Source organism: Salvelinus namaycush, chromosome 11 (genome assembly GCF_016432855.1).
Source record: "Salvelinus namaycush isolate Seneca chromosome 11, SaNama_1.0, whole genome shotgun sequence".
NCBI lineage: Eukaryota > Metazoa > Chordata > Actinopteri > Salmoniformes > Salmonidae > Salvelinus > Salvelinus namaycush.
The window spans coordinates 17,556,627-17,577,377 of record NC_052317.1 but is presented as its reverse complement, the minus strand read 5'-3'; the positions used below and the strand labels follow the sequence as shown (position 1 = coordinate 17,577,377).

The 20,751-nt window shown below is 43.2% G+C and overlaps 1 protein-coding gene across 3 annotated transcripts in view; it reads right to left on the bottom strand.

Moving 5' to 3' along the window:
- The window catches only part of LOC120055873 (translation initiation factor eIF-2B subunit gamma-like), a 50,796-nt gene that overhangs the window by 18,379 nt on the left and 11,666 nt on the right, over nt 1–20,751 (bottom strand). For all 3 annotated transcript variants that reach the window (XM_039003902.1, XM_039003901.1, XM_039003903.1), the window contains exons 4-9: nt 20,370–20,529; nt 19,903–20,014; nt 5,122–5,211; nt 2,915–3,048; nt 2,606–2,796; nt 2,277–2,339 (exon numbers count right to left, since the gene is read on the bottom strand). In XM_039003902.1, the coding sequence (XP_038859830.1) occupies nt 2,277–2,339; nt 2,606–2,796; nt 2,915–3,048; nt 5,122–5,211; nt 19,903–20,014; nt 20,370–20,529 (750 nt within the window). The remainder of the gene's footprint in view (nt 1–2,276; nt 2,340–2,605; nt 2,797–2,914; nt 3,049–5,121; nt 5,212–19,902; nt 20,015–20,369; nt 20,530–20,751) is intronic.

Here is a 20,751-nt window from a genome sequence, read left to right as displayed (position 1 = left end):
CCACCTGTTGTCTATTCCATTTGCACAACAGCATGTGAAATGTATTGTCAATCAGTGTTGCTTCCTAAGTGGACAGTTTGATTTCACAGAAGTGTGATTGACTTGGAGTTACATTGTGTTGTTTAAGTGTTCCCTTTATTTTTTTGAGCAGTGTATATATATATATATATATATATACATACATATACACACACATACATACATACATACATACATACATACATACATACATACATACATACACACACACACACTTTTTCAGGACCCTGTCTTTCAAAGATAATTCGTAAATATCCAAATAACTTCACAGATCTTCTTTGTGAACATGCACCTGTGGAACGGTCGTTAAGACACTAACATCTTACAGACGGTAGGCAATTAAGGTCATAATTATGAAAACTTAGGACACTGAATAGGCCTTTCTACTGACTCTGAAAAACACCAAAAGAAAGATGCCCAGGGTCCCTGCTCATCTGTGTGAACATGCCTAAGGCATGCTGCAATGAGGACTGCAGATGTGGCCAGGGCAATAAATTGCAATGTCCGTACAGTGAGAAGCCTAAGACAGCGCTACAGGGAGACAGGACGGACAGCTGATCGTCCTCGCAGTGGCAGACCACGTGTAACAACACCTGCACAGGATCGGTACATCCGAACATCACACCTGCAGGACAGGTACAGGATGGCAACAGTAACTGCCCGAGTTACACAAGGAACGCACAATCTCTCCATCAGTGCTCAGACTGTCCGCAATAGGCTGAGAGAGGCTGGACTGAGGGCTTGTAGGCCTGTTGTAAGGCAGGTCCTCACCAGACATCACCGGCAACAACGTCGCCTATGGGCACAAACCCACCGTCGCTGGACCAGACAGGACTGGCAAAAAGTGCTCTTCACTGACGAGTTGCGGTTTTGTCTCACCAGGGGTGATGGTCAGATTTGCGTTTATCGTCGAAGCAATGAGCGTTACACCGAGGTCTGTACTCTGGAGCGGGATTGATTTGGAGGTGGAGGGTCCGTCATGGTCTGGGGCAGTGTGTCACAGCATCATCAGACTGAGCTTGTTGTTGCAGGCAATCTCAATGCTGTGCGTTACAGGGAAGACATCCTCCTCCCTCATGTGGCACCCTTCCTGCAGGCTCATCCTGACATGACCCTCCAGCATGACAATGCCTCCAGCCATACTGCTCATTCTTTGCGTGATTTCCTGCATGACAGGAATGTCAGTGTTCTGCCATGGCCAGCGAAAAGCCCGGATCTCAATCCCATTGAGCCCGTCTGGGACCTATTGGATCGGATGGTGAGGGCTAGGGCCATTCCCCCTAGAAATGTCCAGGAACTTGCAGGTGCCTTGGTGGAAGAGTGGGCTAACATCTCACAGCAAGAACTGGCAAATCTGGTGCAGTCCATGAGGAGGAGATGCACTGCAGTACTTAATGCAGCTGGTCGCCACACCAGATACGGACTTGATTTTGACCCCCCTTTGTTCAGGGACACATTATTCAATTTCTGTTAGTCACATGTCTGTGGAACTTGTTCAGTTTATGTCTCAGTTGTTGAATCTTGTTATGTTCACACAAATATTACAAATGTTAAGTTTGCTGAATATAAACGCAGTTGACAGTGAGATGACGTTCCTTTTTTTGAACAACAGTAGGATTATACTTTAGATTATACTTTCAGAACTCAAAAGTTTGACAGTTTGGAGAGCAGTTTGATCATAAAGATAGTGGAGAGGCAACCTACAGTTGTAAGATCTTCATTTGATCATCCTGTTGCAGAACTTTCCAGAAATGCAGGAACTTTTAGTGTATTTGAGGTTTAAAAAGGCTTCTAAAGTTTGTAATTTACACTTTGAAATGGTAATTATAATCCACATAATAAATTCACATTTCCTTTTGCTGCAGGATTATTTTCCTGCTGTAGCAAACTGTCTCAAATTAAGGTCCTACATCTGTAAGAGGTGTAGTGGCCAAAAGTCCCCAACTGTTGAACAGGGCAAGAGGAGCTGAGGGCCTCCGCTAGTGGCCTCCCCTGCCTCTTATGCTCCTTAATCCCCTATGACACACATCTAGAGCATCTACCCTCATAGACAACTAACAAGAATAGCATGTGACTCACCAAAGCACACTCACTCTAATGGCATCCTCACTCACAACGCTCATTCTACTACAACCTGCTAATGACTCAGACACAGACTCATGGATGCAGTCCGAAAATACACATCGTACCAGATATCTAAGAGAACCACCCATCCAGCTACTAGGCTACCCACTCACCAGACAGCGCACAGATATCGCTGCTGATGGATGGACTGCAGGCTCATCAAACAGCTTAGGGGCCTGGAACACAAGACAATAAGGCATACATGTTCATAGAAGAGGATAAAACAATAATGCCAGTAATGTACAGGGAGCATGTTCCTCACCAGACAAAAGGTCATATTAATCACATCTAAAAGTTGTAAGTTAGGGTTACTAACAGAGCCGGCTATTAGTTTGATGTGGCAGGTAAAGAAAGCAGTGTACGAGAAGAGCATGCTAGCCATGAAGCAGTCAGAAACAGATTAATACATGTTTAGTACATATAGTTTCACTCTCTCACTTACCAGGCGATTGGCTTCGATGTAGGCCGCTAGCGTGTTGACGCGGTAACACATGCCCTCGTCCATGATGTGCACGTAACAGCGCAGGCGTCCTCCATGGTAGGCCTCACTCATGTCCCCACGATGGTCATTCCAACAGGACCTCTCCCGGGTTAGCTGCAGCAGCACCTCATCCCTGGACAAGATCTGAATCTCTACACACACAGACAGCAGATAGACACAGTTGAGTGTGTATGTGTGTGTGTGTGCATGAAGTGAGTTACAACCTAGCTATGAAAACTCTCTTAAAATGTTCAAGTATAGTTTCATTACCTAAGTTTGCATTGCCATCCTTTTTCTTAAGGTTCTGATCAGCTTCATCATTGACATTCGGAGAGGTCATGGATTTAGAGAACTGTTTGCGGACGAGATACGGGACTAACTCTCCCCGAATCGAAGAGACAGATCTTTGAGAGAAAAATACAATACTTACTCAGTTGTTGAAATAGGTACATTCACTGAAAGTAAAAAATACATTTTACTCTCATGAAGTCTAACATTTGCCCCCAACTCTTTTGAAAAGTAATAGCATAGAATAAGAACGAGGACAACATTTGACCGTGGTAATTGACCTGCATGTGGACCCCCGTTCTACTCATAATATTTCTATTTTGATTCAGGTAATTCCTCATGGCCAATCAAAACGATAGAAGTAGGAAGTAGGGAGAGAAGGGGGGAAATGCCTTTGAGTGTACATGGCTAATGTACTGAACGCTTTCACAAGTTCTAGGCCATCTCTGCTCATGAGGGTTACCGCTAATCAGAAAAGAAAGAAACAACCACGATCATTTCACAGTGTACACGTTCATGGGTTTCCTAACAGGTTAAAAAAGATTAGGCTGAATCATGGTTTCAAACTACCATGTAAGCCCAGTAGGCAATTTAACTTTCTCCTCCTTCTCCGCTCTCCTGCACTGCACTCAATGTCCCTCTCCATCTCTCACTCTCTTTTTAGTTTCTTTTAAGGGAGATTAGAATTTCCATCTGAATGCAGAGAAAGAAACAACAGTTACTCTGTCCATTTTTCTCCTTGAGCGCTCCACAGCAGAGCAGCTTCAAGAGGGAGAGATAGAGAAAGAGATGGAGAGAGAGAGAGGAGGGGAGGGAGAAAAAGGGGCGAACATGAAAAAAAAGGGGGACAAAAAAAAAGTCCACCTACTTTGATGCGGGAGAGAAAGAAAGAAGTGGTTAGTGCTTTTGAGGTCTCCCGAGTCTGGGTGGCAGATAACATTAAATGATATTTATATCAGGATGACTGGTGAATTCAAATGTTAAAGCAATGGGAAGCAGCAGGAACAAGCGTCTGCAATGCAGAGTATTTATGTAAACCCCCAGTAGAAAATTCCTATTTGGAGGGAAAGTGGGCCGGGCGAGTGAGTGAGTCAATGCACTCCCCAATTAATGCCACCTGCACTTATTTTCAACACCACTTAAAGGAGCTGTTGGGTTTCCTCACAATGCCAGTTTAACAAGCACAAAAGGGACGGGGGGACTAACTGGGGTACTGGACTGGGGGGTGGGTGGAGGAAGAGGTTGTGCTGCTGCTTTTGGTCTTGCTGGTGGTGGCGGGAGGGGGGGTAAGAACAGGAGGGCGGGGGCTAGCAATTACTAGACCCATTTCTCATTCAAGCCCTGTTCTGTCCCCCTCCCAGTTCTGAAGTATCCCCTGCCTAGGATGTATGGGCAGGAGAATGTGAGTAGATGAATGCAACACCACTAGAAATATAGGCTACATCAATAGGATGTACATTTATCAAAGTGGGACGCACTTCAACTAAGTGGTCTAAGCATCTAACATTGCCTTCAATTGCTTGGCCTTGATTTTAATGATCCAGTACATCTTTTAAATTGAGGACCATTTGATCTGGTGGTGGTGGTGACCACAGAGATCCATTAAATGACTTCAATATGTTGGTAGATATATGTCAGTCTATGGTGGTGGTCCTATTATATACGGTAACCCAAAAAAGTACAATGGACAATAAACAAGACTTTCTGATTGGTCCAAAGTGATTGCAGTTTAAAAGAAAACCAGAAGTATGAGGAAGTGAGATGATCAACACAGTTGTGATTGAGGTGTACCTCTGATACTAACGCACAAGGGGGCTAAAAGCCTAATAAACTGCTCAAGTGGCACATTGTAAAACAAATTAACACCTGACAAGAATACCTACCAGCCTCAAAGCCTCCATAGTCACAGCCTGTTCTCATATTAACTCAAATTCAACACGCATGAACCTTGGCAAGAAAGGTGCTGTTCAATATTTCACCTCTGTATACCAATACACTGTATTCACATTTATGTGGATGGTTATCGGTACCTTTTAAAAACTAATTTGATATACATTAAACATAAAACACGAGCACATTTGTGAGAAAATGACATGCACATCCCAATGGAACCCTATTCCCTACACAGTGCACTACTTTACAGGGAATAGGGTGCCATTTAGGAAGCAACCAAAGTAAAATGACCTCACTTGTTATCAGCCAGGAAGTCGACCACAGACTTCTTCAGGCAGTACAGGTGGGCGTCCACAAGGCCAGTTTTGATGTGCATCCTTGGATGTCTGAATGAAAGAGAGAGAGAGACGGAGGGGGTAAATCAAATCACATGTTAACTAAAAAGCCAGCGGAGACGGGATGTTTTAGATTGCATTACCTCTATCACTGTGTCGTAACATGGTAGTTGTTATAGAAACATTGTACTAACATGTCTTATCACATACTCTAGCAATTGCTTTGGAGTCGAGAGCAATTCTTGCTATCACCCGAGAGGGCTTAGGGTTATTCCCTATTTCACTTCTGTAGGTCAACTGTTAGAGTAATAACAGTGTTACTACACAGGTTTAAGGGGAACCGTAACTGGCTACTGAGAACACAGGTGGTGCCAGTACCACAGTTAATGTCACTGTTCATGGCACAACACACTATAAAGTATCCTGTAGCAGACACTGAGGCACCAAGCCTCTTTCTTTACATGAGCAAAACCACTTTTTGTTTTTCTTCTCCAGATGTTTTTTTAATTAGATGACAAAGAGTAAAAATAACTAGTCTTTAATTTAGCTTTTCATTCTACCTCCTTAATTACTCTGTTGAAAGCAGTATGTGACAGAACAGAACATCTGTTATGATAAAAAAAAAGAGGTGATATAAAAGTCCTGCATCTGTGTATTGTCCCCTGCCAGCCTCTGTCCACAGGCCCTGCCCCAGAAACATGGCTGTCATGGCAACCGTGTCCAGTCTGAACTGCAGTGAGTGCTGCGTTAACTGGTCAGATGCCAACACCAGCGGACCCCCCAATTGTTTTACAGCATGCAATTGACATGACAATGCTCTGGGTATAGATCCTCTGTGTTCAGGCAGGGCAGGCTGCTATAGAGCCCAGGGCTAAAATGGCAACCTATTTCCTTTATAGCGCACTACAAGTAGTGCACTACAATAGGCAATAGGGTGCCATTTGGGACACAGGCCAGAGGCGGCTGCCTGCCTGCCCTGGAGGCCAGTCTAATTCATCTGAGAGCTGCAGCAGCCAGGCTGTCTGAGTGATGTGGGAAGTCTCTGAGTTGCAGCTGAAGGCAAACCAAAGGTTGTTGCACCAGGCAGGAAGAAAGAGATGGGAAAAACTCACAGGATCAGAGATTGTGGTGGTATCGTGTAGAAACGCTTTAATTGAGAATAATTGCTGTTTGGGTTTTATTTTTGAAGTCCTCGGGTAAAATGATCATGATAATATAACGTTCTATACTTGCCGAATGGTGGTTAGTTACAGAATTAAATCTAAGCCTACAGTCGAAAATGCCTACAGAAGCCAACATCAATTCTCTAAAACAGTGATGTCAGTTAGCAAAGCTAGCACTGTATTCACAGTAGATATGACCATGGTGAAAGCAGACCTCATCCTGTGAGAAGGCCTCTGTAAGCACTGCTCACATAGTGGCCAGGAGACCCGACTCCATAAACAGTTCCTTGGACAGAACCAAGGCAATGGATCATAAAAGGCCATATCCATACACTCAATAGTCTATATTCTATAAGACCTCTGGATCAGAGCACCAGGTGAAACAAATGAAACCTCCACCTAACACCCACCATGATCAGAGTGGTGAAGCACCACCATAACAAACTGGCTATCCAGCCTGCCTGGTGGTGTCACATTCAACTGAGCCCCCCATACCCCCCGTCTCCCCTTAATGTGACATTTATGAAGCGAAACCATAAGAACACCATCTCATCTCCGGAGCTTTATGTGAGAGCCTCCCCTCTCCGCCTTTTCTTGGGTGAAGAATGCGATTTAAAACATTGAGAATAAGTCAGGAGGTCTGTTTGGCGATGCAGATTTCAGAACCAGATGCTGGGCCGTATAAATCACATTGTGAGGGGGAGGAGGGTAAACAGGCAAGAGGTAAATTATGACAACTTTGAGCCATTCCATTAACCAGCTCACAGAGGGGCCATGTGTTGAATCCACCAACAAGAGGCTGAAAACAGGAATATTCTAGCACATCACACCACCCACATGTGGTCCCAATGTGGTCCTCCGGTCCACACACAGACCAGAGCAAACAGGTTGTCATATCCTGTGTGTGAACTGTACGCCAAATGCAGATAGAAGGAAACAAGATTTATTGGAACACCCAGCTTCTGACATCCTTGTTTGGCACCTGTGGGGCCGGGCAGGCAGGCAGGGAGGGAGGCCAAGCAGGAGAGATACCCAGGGATCAGTGTACGGTGGCTGGGGGTCAGGTGTGGTGTGGCGAGGATGGGAGCGGTTGGGGGGAGGGTCGACAAGTGCCCTTTATGGAGCAGGACACCATGGTTAAACACAAGCAGGAGCGGCTACAGGCCTAGTCTGTCCGTCCAATGGGACGGCCTACATGCTGATGGAAGGATCCCCATTTGGGTGATAATTTTAGTAGAAATACAATACACATCGTTTGGCCATAAGCCACTGCATTTCCCAAACAAGTCTAATGTGTGATTCCTGGTAGTCTAGGGGGCCTGGCTGAAGAGTGAAACAGAACATTGTTGCAAAACTCCTCAGGCTATGGTGATTCACTCCCAAGCGTTATGACTGACTACTAAAAACCTCAGCATGTAGTACCTCTTAAATGAGCACATTCCACATGGCAGCAGTGCTGTGAGGTAATAGTCCTTGTGCTTCTCTCTGAGGGGACAGTGCTAACTGCTGTTCTGGACCTAGTCTGTGTCAACACTAGAGGTCGACCGATTAATCGGAATGGAAGATTAATTAGGGCCGATTTCAAGTTTTCATAACAATCGGAAATCGGTATTTTTGGACACCGATTTTGCCTTTCTTTTTGTGTGTGATTTTTTTTTTTACACCTTTATTTAACTAGGCAAGTCAGTTAAGAACACATTCTTATTTTCAATGATGGCCTAGGAACGGTGGGTTACCTGCCTTGTTCAGGGGCAGAATGACAGATTTTTACCTTGTCAGCTCCGGGATTCAATCTTGCAACCTTACAGTTAACTAGTCCAACGCTCTAACCACCTGCCTCTCACTGCACTCCACAAGGAGCCTGCCTGTTACGCGAATGCAGTAAGAAGCCAAGGTAAGTTGCTAGCTAGCATTAAACTTATCTTATAAAAAACAATCAATCAATCAATCATAATCACTAGTTAACTACACATGGTTGATGATATTACTAGTTTATCTAGCGTGTCCTGCGTTGCATATAATCGATGCAACGCAGGGGGATGATTTAACAAAAGCGCATTTGCGAAAAAAGCACAATCGTTGCACGACTGTACCTAACCATAAACATCAATGCCTTTCTTAAAATCAATACACAGAAGTATATATTTTTAAACCTGCATATTTAGCTAAAAGAAATCCAGGTTAGCAGGCAATATTAACCAGGTGAAATTGTGTCACTTCTCTTGCGTTCATTGCAAGCAGAGTCAGGGTATATGCAACAGTTTGGGCAGCCTGGCTCGTTGCGAACTAATTTGCCAGAATTTTACGTACTTATGACATAACATTGAAGGTTGTACAATGTAACAGGAATATTTAGACTTATGAATGCTACCCGTTAGATAAAATACAGAACGGTTCCATATTTCACTGAAATAATAAACGTTTTGTTTTCGAAATGATAGTTTCCGGATTCGACCATATTAATGACCAAAGGCTCGTATTTCTGTGTGTTATTATGTTATAATTAAGTCTATGATTAGATATTTGATAGAGCAGTCGACTGAGCGGTGGTAGGCAGCAGCAGGCTCGAAAGCATTCATTCAAACAGCACTTTCGTGCGTTTTGCCAGCACCTCTTCCCTGTGCTTCAAGCATTGCGCTGTTTATGACTTCAAGCCTATCAACTCCGAGATTAGGCTGGTGTAACCGATGTGAAATGGCTAGCTAGTTAGCGGGGTGCGCACTAATAGCGTTTCAAACGTCACCCGCTCTGAGACTTGGAGTAGTTGTTCCCCTTGCTCTGCAAGGGCCGCGGCTTTTGTGGAGCGATGGGTAACGATGCTTCGAGGGTGGCTGTTGTCGATGTGTTCCTGGTTCGAGCCCAGGTAGGGGTGAGGAGAGGGACGGAAGCTATACTGTTACACTGGCAATAAGAACATCCAATAGTCAAAGGTATATGAAATACAAATGGTACAGAGAGAAATAGTCCTATAAATACTATATTAACTACAACCTAAAACCTCTTACCTTGGAATATTGAAGTCTCATGTTAAAAGGAACCACCAACTTTCATATGTTCTCATGTTCTGAGCAAGGAACTTAAACGTTAGCTTTCTTACATGGCACATATTGCACTTTTACTTTCTTCTCCAACACTTTGTTTTTGCATTATTTAAACCAAATTTAACATGTTTCATTATTTATTTGAGGCTAAATAGATTTTTATTGATGTATTATATTAAGTTAAAATAAGTGTTCATTCAGTATTGTTGTAATTGTCATTATTACACTTTTTTTTGTATTTTTATTTATTTATTTATTTTATTATTATATCTTTTTTTTTTTTTTTTTTAAATCGGCTGATTAATCGGTATCGGCTTTTTTTGGCCCTCCAATAATCGGTATCGGTATTGAAAAATCATAATTGGTCGACCTTTAGTCAACACCACTGCAAGGCCCAGACAAATTTGCTCACGCATCCAGCTACATTTCGCTTTACTATAAAAACCTTGGCTCTTTGTCCTCTCTCGTGTCTGAGCAGAGAAGGTAAATACAAACGGCCCCAAAATGTCCAGACTTGGGTAGTTAGCTGGGAAAATGTGCAGTTAAATGTATAGATTCCTTGCCATCGGACAATACATTGACGCTATTTAAAGAGAGGAATGTTTGAGGAGTGTGCTTCATGGCACACAGGGGACAAGACACATACTGTATTACTAGTTTTGCAATGGTACTACATTCTTCAAATATATTTAGTGTTGCGGGAACCAGGTACTGTAGACCTCAAGTGATTGACTAAATCCATGGTTTCATCCGGAAAGAGAATTAAACTATGGTAGCAGTAGCGTAGCTTAATCATGACGGGCCCAGGTGCCCCCAAAAAATTAAGGGACCCTATCCCCATCCATATTTCCCTTAAAATGTAAATCATTTTGTTGGTAATGCTGTGTGTTAATATTGTTAAGCATTGTAACAGCAGAGCAGAACCTAATCTATGGGCACAATTGAAGCGGTTACCAAAGAAGCCGCAATATAGCCAATACATTCAGCACCATGGACGGCGGTCAGAAATTAACCCGTATAAGTCGATCAGCACCAAGGAAAGCACAAAGCGGTCAAAAAACACCCTATTTTATCTGCAAATAATAGGCAATAGCCTATATTATAAAACCTAAACATATAGATCAATCTCTTGACAGAAACACCGAAAAACAGCTAATGACCCAGTACTCAGTCTGGTCTTCTGGTCAGGCTCCGTAGACGGGCACATCGCGCACCGCTCCCGAGCATACTACTCGCCAATGTCCAGTCTCCTGACAACAAGGTAGATGAAATCCGAGCAAGGGTAGCATTCCAGAGAGACATCCGAGACTGTAATGTTCTTTGTTTCACGGAAACATGGCTCACTCGAGACACGCTATCTGAGTCGGTACAGCCACCTGGTTTCTTCACGCATCGCGCCGACAGAAACAAGCATCTCTCTGGTAAGAAGGGCGGGGGTGTATGCCTTATGATCAACGAGACGTCCTTTTGTTCACCTGATAAGGGAATTATATGCTTAAAGGTAATGATTAGAATATTCCACCCTGAAACCATATAATTGTATGACATCTATTAGAATCATAAAACTATAAATCTGATGATGTGTGTAGTTTTAGTCAGAATTAGAACAATGACCTTTTGTTCCTTTTTAGTACGTAAGCAGGGTGCAAGTGTGAAACAAATGATAAGAGGAGCTATCAACAGACAAGCTGGACTACTGTGTTCCTTACAGGACATTCTGTCTCCACTCTGCGAAGTCGTTGACTATGGCATTTAAATCCATGGTCCTGGCCCTGGTGTTGTCAATGGACAGAATGGCCAACTCAGTCTCTCCTGTCACATGCTGCTCCTCAGGTATGATTTAATTTTTTTAATTTTTATTTTCAGTTTGGAAAAGGAGTACTTGGCACTGGCTACCGTTTTACAGGCAGTCATAAAAAGGAGCGTCGCTGTAACTACTTCCCCAAATGTAGCAGTGACTGAATTGTAATCCACAATGAGCATCTTGGCCTGGTCTCTCATTGTAGTGTGCGTTGCAATTTCCTTCTTAAAACAGGCCATCAAAGAGATTAATTAGCCATGTAAGCTTGCTGATACACCTTTGCTGTAATGTTCAGCCAACCGCCTGGCGGTCTTGTAGAGCGCATCATCATCATCTGCGTTGGCCAGGGTAGTGGGATGAATGGAGTCAAACAGACTCGATGTTGCCCGCAGACTTTTAAATCTGTTTGACAGCTGGTGGATAACGATGTCAAGGTTTGCATTAAAGACGTTGACTCCAAAACTACTCTCCCCATCACACAGTCACTCATCCTCGCATAGCTCATCAAAATGATGCCTCACCTTCCTTCTCCGAGTGTCTTCAAATGCGTTCTGATCTCCCCATTTATCGGCAAGGGTCTTTGCAGTGACTTTGGCCTTCTCAAAATCCTGTCGGAATCCGGACAGGACCTCTATCATGTCCTTGAGTAGGCTAACCGCTCTGTGCAGGTCTGCGTCTTTGGCCTGTAGCATTTTGAAGACGACGTTCACATTGGTCGATTTGGATAGAAAACACTCTAAAGTTTCCAAAACTGTTAAAATAATGCCTGTGAGTATAACAGAACTGATATGGCAGGCAAAAACCTGAGGAAAATCCATCCAGGAAGTGGATTATTTTTGATGTGGGTATTTTCAATTGAATGCCTATAGAGTATCTAATGGGTTTGGACCCAGATTGCAGTTCCTACGGCTTCCACTAGATGTCAACAGTCTTTAGACATTGCTTCAGGCTTGTTTTCTGAAAAATGAAGAAGAATGAGACCTTTTGGTCAGTGGACTGAGGAAGAATGCAGAGCTGGTTTGCACGTGTGACCGAGTGTGCGCCCTTCATTGTTTTTCCTTTTTATTGAATACGCTATTGTCCGGTTGAAATATTATCAATTATTTAGACAATTGACAACCTGAGGATTAATTCTAAACATCGTTTGACATGTTTCGACGAACTTTACCGGTACTATTAGGATGTATTCGTCTGCATGTTTTGACTGCCTTTGAGCCAGTGGATTACTGAACAAAACGCGCCAACAAAACAGAGGTTTTGGGATATAAAGAGGGACTTTATCAAACAAAACAAACATTTATTGTGTAGCTGGGACTCTTGTGACTGCAACCATATGAAGATCTTCAAAGGTAAGTGATAAATTTAATCGCTATTTCTGACTTTTATAATTCCTTTACTTGGTTGTAAAATGTTTGTATGCTTTTGTAAGCGGGGCGCTGTCCTCAGATAATCACATGGTATGCTTTCACCGCAAAGCCTTTTTGAAATCTGACAAAGCGGCTGGATTAACAAGAAGTTCATCTTTAAGATGTATAATACTTGTATTTTTTATGAATGTTTATTATGACTATTTCTGTATTTTGAATTTGGCGCTCTGCAATTTCACCGGATGTTGTCGAGGTGGGTCGCTAGCGGAACGCCTGCGCCAGAAAGGTTAAAAGCACAATCTTGGTGAGGGCCTTCATTACGTCCACATATGTGTCTCAGGGGGGCAAGGGACTCATATCTAGATGACCCGCGGGTGGGACACAGTCGTTTTAGAATTACATTTTCTTTTTCTAGTTCAAAATCAAATATACCACTCAACATTGACCATCTCTTTATGCTATGCCCGAAGGCGTATAACAGTATCATAAAACTGTTTAATCTCTGGCACATTTTTTTGTCGTTGAGAGCCAGGTTAAGATTGTGCGCTGCGCAATGCACATAAACAGCAAGCGGCTCTTTTTCGGATATTCTGGCCTGCACACCCGAATAGACCCCGCTCATGTTAGTAGCTCCATCATACCCCTGCCTACAACATTTTGAAACATCCAGCCCATTATCCTCTATGCTGCCCAGGATTTTATGTTGAAGCTCAGCTGCTGATGTGTCAGCAGTGTCCAGAAATCCCAAAAACGACTCTGTGATGGTCAGCTCTGTGGCGACATTATTTGCATCCCTTATCACTTTCACATAGCGATAAACTTGGCTTAACTGGTCTACTTTGGATACATCCGGTATGGTGTCCATAATAATATAAAGAAGAAAACAAGTGGGGCTTCCTGCATCTCTCTCTGAATGTCACACTTCACTCGCTCGGTTAAGGACTGAGATAGTTAACAGATCTTGCGGGGCGTTCTAAAAGTTCTTTCAGAACTGGGTCGTAAAATGACAGCAGTTCAATTATACTGAGAACATTCCCACTGTTGGCCTGCCCCAGCTTTTCACGGTGCCCTCTGAACGCCAAATTACACGATGCATGTGCGAGTTACATTAACTATGCACTCCAACACCTGTCGGCAGAAATGTGCTGCGTTACGCACGCCTCTCTCCATTTCTGCGTCAATAGTGCCATTGAGCTTCCATTGCTCATATACCAAACAGGCACCCATGTGAATCTGGGATGTCTCATGACATGCCATTTTAAATGTTAGATGGCGCCAATCTCTCACCCCATTCACCCACGCGTCAGAGAAGGGGCACTCCATTCTCCGAACAGACAGCAAGGCTCACAATATGCACAATCTAGCTTGGCCGAATAACATAGCCATGTACGTGGTAATTTGATTCCAGCCTTGGTTGTAGTGGTGTAATACGACACGGAAAAAGACTGCCTTTTGTCATCTCTTGGGAATGGTGGAAGTGGGTTGTCTGTCCCACTTCCACCTGTTTCCTCAGCCGCCACGATTCTAGCCTCGCCCTGCTCCTCTTCCTCCCCGCCCGGGGATAGCTTGTCCGGCCTGGCTTGTGCTCAGGATCGTATCCGCCGATACCTGACAGCCTGTATCCTCTGTCAAAGTTGCTTCTCTGGCACGATGGAACAGCTTGGCCTTGGTTCACTTGACCCGCTAAAAGCTGCTGCTGGCGATGATAAACCTACATCCTCTTCTGGTCCTGCTACATTGCTTGTGCTAGCAATGGCTGCACATGAACTGCACTTGAAAAAGGAATCTAATTAAACAAATTGTGATACTGTCCCTCCTTTGCTTTCTCATTTTTGGCCTTCCTCTTTTGGACTCCACTTTTGTGTTGATACATTACGGATTTAAAAATCAGCAATCTTCTATTCTCGACTTTCTTTCTTTCTTTCTTTCTTTTGTCCGTTATCTCTTGATAGCTAGCTCAACTGTTGCTTAAAACGATGACAAAAACAACAATGCTTTGGAGAGTATTTGCATAATGAATCCAGGAATGCATTTCATTATCTTAAGATGGTATTGAAACTATCGAATAATATGATTTATTTCGCAATTTTTAAAATGTTTTTATTGTCATCAATACACTAAAATATCATGCTGACTTATGTAGTGGCAAAAAACATTTTGTTGGTGAAACCATTAGAGGGTTCATTTATCATACCCTAGGTTAAAGACAGATCTTCTCGTCAAATTCTAGACATGATGGACCGGCGTCAACAATTAATACATGGGCATGGTGGGGCGGTATTCAAATTACATAGGGGGACCGCAGATCCGGGTCCATGTACATCGCGGGTCCTGGTGCAACCGCACCGGCTGAAGCTACGCCACTGTATGGTAGTACATACTGTATAAAGACTATGACTTCACCTCTGCAGAGTTTACAGTGGAGCAACATTGTATGCGAGAGGAATCTGCAGGAGCCTTCACACTGTCGAATCAATTCAGGGGCCAACTCATATCACATGTGTAGAAGGTTTTCAGCTTCCATTTCAGCTCACATGTGGAAATGGGTAGTGATAGGTGTCACCACTCAGACAACTAGCATGGGGAAAATGTGGTGGTAATCTAGGACAGGGGTCAAGAACATGCAGTTTGAGGACTGCAAAAAAACAAATACCGGTAAGATAACTGAAGAGATCGTTATATTTAAGGGCTGGATACTAACTTAAGATCCTAACACAAGATCAGCGTTTGTAACTTGCCCATTCACATAACTCATGCATTGATATCAAAGGTCCCAGGTTAGCAGTACCACAGGACAGGACAGCAGCATGTGTGACAGCAGCCTAGCGTTCCCATTCCATACGTCACGCGGCCCATGTCTGTATAAATACAACGGCAGACAAGTAAAGACTCTGGAGACAGCTTAGACAAACAGCCAGGGAACGACTGGAGACTTTCAGACGTCTAACACCGTGTTCAAACTTCCTACTCTCAGGAAAAAGAGGGTTAATGAGGGAAACGGAGTCAAAACAGAGACTTTTGACATCTTAGGCTGAAATAAGCGACAAAGCGTCGATACTTAGGTTAGCTTAAGAGTTAGGCTAGCCGACAGCTTTGAGATATCATAAAACTCACTACACCTCAGTCTCTCAATAAGTGGTCTAGCGCTCATTGACAACTTCTCTTTTAAAGCTCAACTTGGGTAGGTTTCAAATGTTTAAAAAAATGCAAATAAAATTGCAGTCCTATAAAAGATTTTTGAAGTTGTGCATGTTTGTGCCTGTTTATGTGTGGATACAATTTACATCTTGGGTAGGCCTTGATGTTCAAATGTTTCCTATATACACAAGTATTTCAGCATGTAACGTCCTGGTGTGTGTCAATACATGTGTGTTTATTTACTAGAGCTGGGCGATATGGACAAAAAACATATTTCGATAAAATAGCCTGAATTGGTGTGATAATGATAAATAGAACGATACGTTTATAACAACATGCACAACAGTTTTTATTTCATTATCCTTTAAACTACTAATTTGATGGTTGTAGCCATCAATGGTCCCAATAAAGGTCCAATGTGCCGTTTTTATCTCAATATCAAATAATTGTTGGGTAACAATTAAGTACCTTACTGTCTAGGAGTGGTCTGAGTGGGGAAGGGAAAACAAAAAAATTACTTATTAGCAGAGAGGTTTGGAACTCTTTCTTACTGGTCTATTAACTAATTTACCGCCTGGTGATGCAGACCAAAAAACTCCATCCCACCAAAACAGGCTGAAATTTCAGGTGGTCTTTTCAAGCAGCTCTTACACTAAAAAGGGCATGAAAATCATGTTCACAATTTCACAGTATTATTCCAACTAGTGTGGAAATACAGTGCATTTGGAAAGTATTCAGACCCGTTTACTTTTTTCCACATTTTGTTACGTTATATCCTCATTCTAAAATGGATACTCTTCTTTTTTTTTTACTCATTAAAATCGACACACAATACCAGATAATGACAAAGCGAAAACAGGTTTTTATGAATTGACAAATGTATTACAAATTTAAAACAGAAATACCTTATGTAAATAAGTATTCAGATCATTTGCTATGAGACTCGAAATTGAGCTCAGGTGCATCCTGTTTCCATTAATCATCTTGAGATGTTTCTACAACATGATTGGAGTCCACCTGTGGTAAATTCAATTGATTGGACATCATTTGGAAAGGCACACACCTATCTATATGAAGGTCACAGAGTTGACAAGCCGTGATGTGGAAGGAATTGTCCGTAGAGCGCCGAGACAGGATGGTGTCGAGGCACAAAAATTTCTGCAGCATTGAAGTTCCCCAAGAACACTGTGGCCTCCATCATTCTTAAATGAAAGACGTATGGAACCACCAAGACGCAGTCTAAAGCTGGCCGCCCGGCCAAACTGAGCAATCTGGGGAGAAGGGCCTTGGTCAGGGAGGTGACCAAGAACCAGATGGTCACTCTGACAGAGCTCCAGAGTTCCTCTGTGGAGATCGGAGAACCATCCAGAAGGACAACCATCTCTGCAGCACTCCACCAATCAGGACTTTACGGTAGAGTAGCCAGACAGAAGCCACTCCTCAGTAAAAGGCACATGACAGCACGCTTGGAGTTTGCCAAAAGGCACCTAAAGACTCTCAGACCATGAGAAACAAGATTCTCTGGTCTGATGAAACCAACATTGAACTCTTTGTTCAGAATGCCAAGCATCACATCTGGAAGAAACTTGGCACCACCCATACAATGAAGCATGGTGGTGGCAGCATCATGGTGTAGGGATGTGTTTCAGTGGCAGGGACTGGGAGATTAGTCAGGATCGAGGGAAAGATGAACGGAGCAAAGTACGAGAGATCCTTGATGAAAACCTGCTCCAGAGTGCTCAGGACCCCAGACTGGGGCGAAGGTTCACGTTCCAACAGGAAAACAACCCTATGCTTCGGGACAAGTCTCTGAATGTCCTTGAGTGGCCCAGCCAGAGCCCAGACTTGAACCCAATTGAACATCTCTGGAAAGACCTGAAAATAGCTGTGCAGCGACGCTCCCCATCCAACCTGACAGAGCTTGAGAGGATCTGCAGAGAAGAATTGGAAAAACTCCCCGAATACAGGTGGTGTACAACGTTTGTAGTGTCATACCCAAGAAGACTCGAGGCTGTAATCGCTGCCAAAGTGGTTCAACAAAGTACTGAGTAAATGGCCTGAATACTTATTTAAATGTGATATTTCTGGGGGGGGTTGTACATTTGCAAACATTCCTAAAAAACTGTTTTTGATTTGTCATTATGGGGTATTTTGAAAAGATTGATGAGGGGGGAAAAAACTATTTAATCAATTTTATAATAAGGCTGTAACGTAACAAAATGTGGAAATAGACAAGGGGTCTGAATACTTCCGAAGGCATTGTATATATAAAACACAGGAAAATCACCTTTTTGACTGCACTGCACAATCACCCATATTAGCAAAATATTAACTTCAAACTTGACATTTCTCTAGTATAGGCTACTTATCGTAATGAACAATATCAGAAAAGTGCTTACAATAAGTGATTGATATGGTCGGTGTCGATAATTTTTGGTTTATTGTCCCAGCTCTAGTATGTACATACATGCTTGCATGTGTGTATCTCCACATTAGCGTGTGTGTGTGTGCGTGTGTGTATCTCCACATTAGCGTGTGTGTGTGTGTGTGTGTGGCTGATTTCCTTTTGCAGGGAAGCGTGCTTGCAGCTGCTGCGGCCCCTCTCTTATTGGGCAGGATTTACAGTGGCTCTGGCTCCCTGAAGTATTTACGAGCTCCCAACAGACCAGCTCCCACAGCCCAGCCAAGAGCCCAGGACCTGAGTCCACAGCCCAATACCAGCACCCCAAGACCAAAGCACAGACCATAACCCAGAGCCAAAGCCTAAGACCAGAGCCCATATTTACAGTGTCTCAGAGTAGGAGTGCTGATCTAGGACCAGGGGCCGTATCTATAGTGTCAGAGTAGGAGTACTGATCTAGGATTAGGGGCCGCATCTATAGTATAGTGTCAGAGTAGGAGCTCTGTTCTAGGATCAAGTCCCCACCTGTCCACGTAAACTTATTACGATCTAGAAGGTAAAAGCGATCCTATATCACTACTCTGAGATGCTGTGTGAATCCGGGCCCAGGGCTGCAGTCCAGGACCAGGTAGGGTGCTGACAGCTTTCACAGCCTCTTCCTATTGCAGCCCAGACATCATACACACATGCCACACTGAGGACGCAACATAATGCTAAAAAGGGGTTCATGATACGTTTTGCGCACACTAGTTCGCACCAGTATTTGATGATTATTGAGATAGTCATTATTTTTTTTAAATAAATAGCTTATGGTGTTCTATCAGCTCTAAACAGCCTAATGCCAAGATGTATTTCATGGTGGGCAGCACATCTACAAGTATTTTACATCAATATGTCATTTTATCCATCTGGCCAGGTATACATGTAGGATTTAGGCTATACCTTTGGCAATTGAACAAACATTAATTCTGCTTGAAATCTTTTAAGACTTAGGGTGGTGATGGAATAAGACCTTAACTAGAAGGCTTAGGAACAGCCAAATGCAAGAAAGCACACACCTCAACCCTAAAGCCTCTTGAAAAAACACATCTAAATGGATGTTGGAAAATGAGAGAGAACAAGTGAAAGAAAAGAAAAAGGGCCACAGCATGCGCTCAGCTGGAACAGGGGGTCTGCCGTGGAAAAACAGCAGAACACAGCCAAAGCAGGAGCAAATCCCTGTATAGCTGGAGTAATTGGCAAGTCTCATGACAGTCAAGACTGGGGAGTGCTGTGTTTTTATTAGCAATCCCACACAAATGAAGGGTCAGAGCTGAGCAAGTTTGCATTGTTCCTTCCAACACTCCTCCACTCCCACGTCTTACCTTGTACACACACACACACACACACACACACACACACACACACACACACACACACACACACACACACACACACACACACACACACCCTGGTGGCTTGATACGGATTGGGAGAAAAATAGCAAGCTAGCAGTCAGAAGAGGAGTAGATATAAAATATGTATCCCTGAATTGCTAAACCGGAGAGGTGTTAGTTGTTGTGCTTCCCAGTTCCAGGTCGCATTATTTAAAAATGATCTGAAACGTCATTCATCGTGTGAAAAGTACTTGATTCAACACAGCAACGACAAGATTTGAATGAAAATCCTACAAGGCATCCAATAACATCTCATTAGAGTAAATACATCACCTGGTAGATAATGAGCAGTATCAGAGCAATATAGCCTATGGAGTCTACATTATGGCTCTGAGCAATGCATTTGAGTAATAACCAATGTTAACCATTGGTTGTGCTGCTCAAGTAATACTCACTTTCTCATGATGGACTTCCTGATGACTAGACCTTCGTCCAGGTCGGCCTCGTTGGCCATAAAGAGGAGCCTCTTCCCTGTTCCGTCCACCCCAACAAAGTCCCTCTGCTCCCCTGGGAGAAGGAAGACACCAGATGAACAATCACACAGCAATGGCTAAGATCTCACCACACGGCTAACAAGCTTGGTATCTGCCCGGCTTGTAAACTAACATCTAGGCCTATGGATGTTCACTGGGTTTAATACGACAGATTTACTAAAAAACGTTAAAGAGTTTGATTGTAGAATATTACAAGCAAATGAACAGTTAACCGAGGAATAGCCTTATTTGGAAATGCAACTTCGAAAGTTACGATGTCATCCATAAAACTACTGCCAGATTATATGACGAGGTAGTGCAGTGTGTCACTTTTTTGTGCAGATCTGGTGTAATACTGGCAGTTGTGTAATTTTGTGAATCTTGTGTACCCGTTTTTTTTTTGCCCTTCTGTCCGGGGACAGTCTCCGTGAACTCGTGGGCTTTGCTCATCAGCATTGAGAGGGTGGCATTGTGAGCCCGGAACAGGTCAACCACCTCGTGGAGAGCAGCGTCCGTTATCAGGTCACAGCTCACCACCAAGATGTCCGTCTGGAGGGAGACATGGAGGAGGACCACAGAGATTCATAAGCATCATGTCTTTACCTTGATTTTCTTTTTTTGACGCACAAAACAATTTAGGCAACAGGGATCTTGATACAGGAGGAGATTAAATGTCTCTGCTGTAACCAAGAAGCTTGGTTGGCTAGCAAGTTAGCAAATCAAATGCATAGCTGGAGCGCTGAGCTGGATATCATTTATTTATAATATATT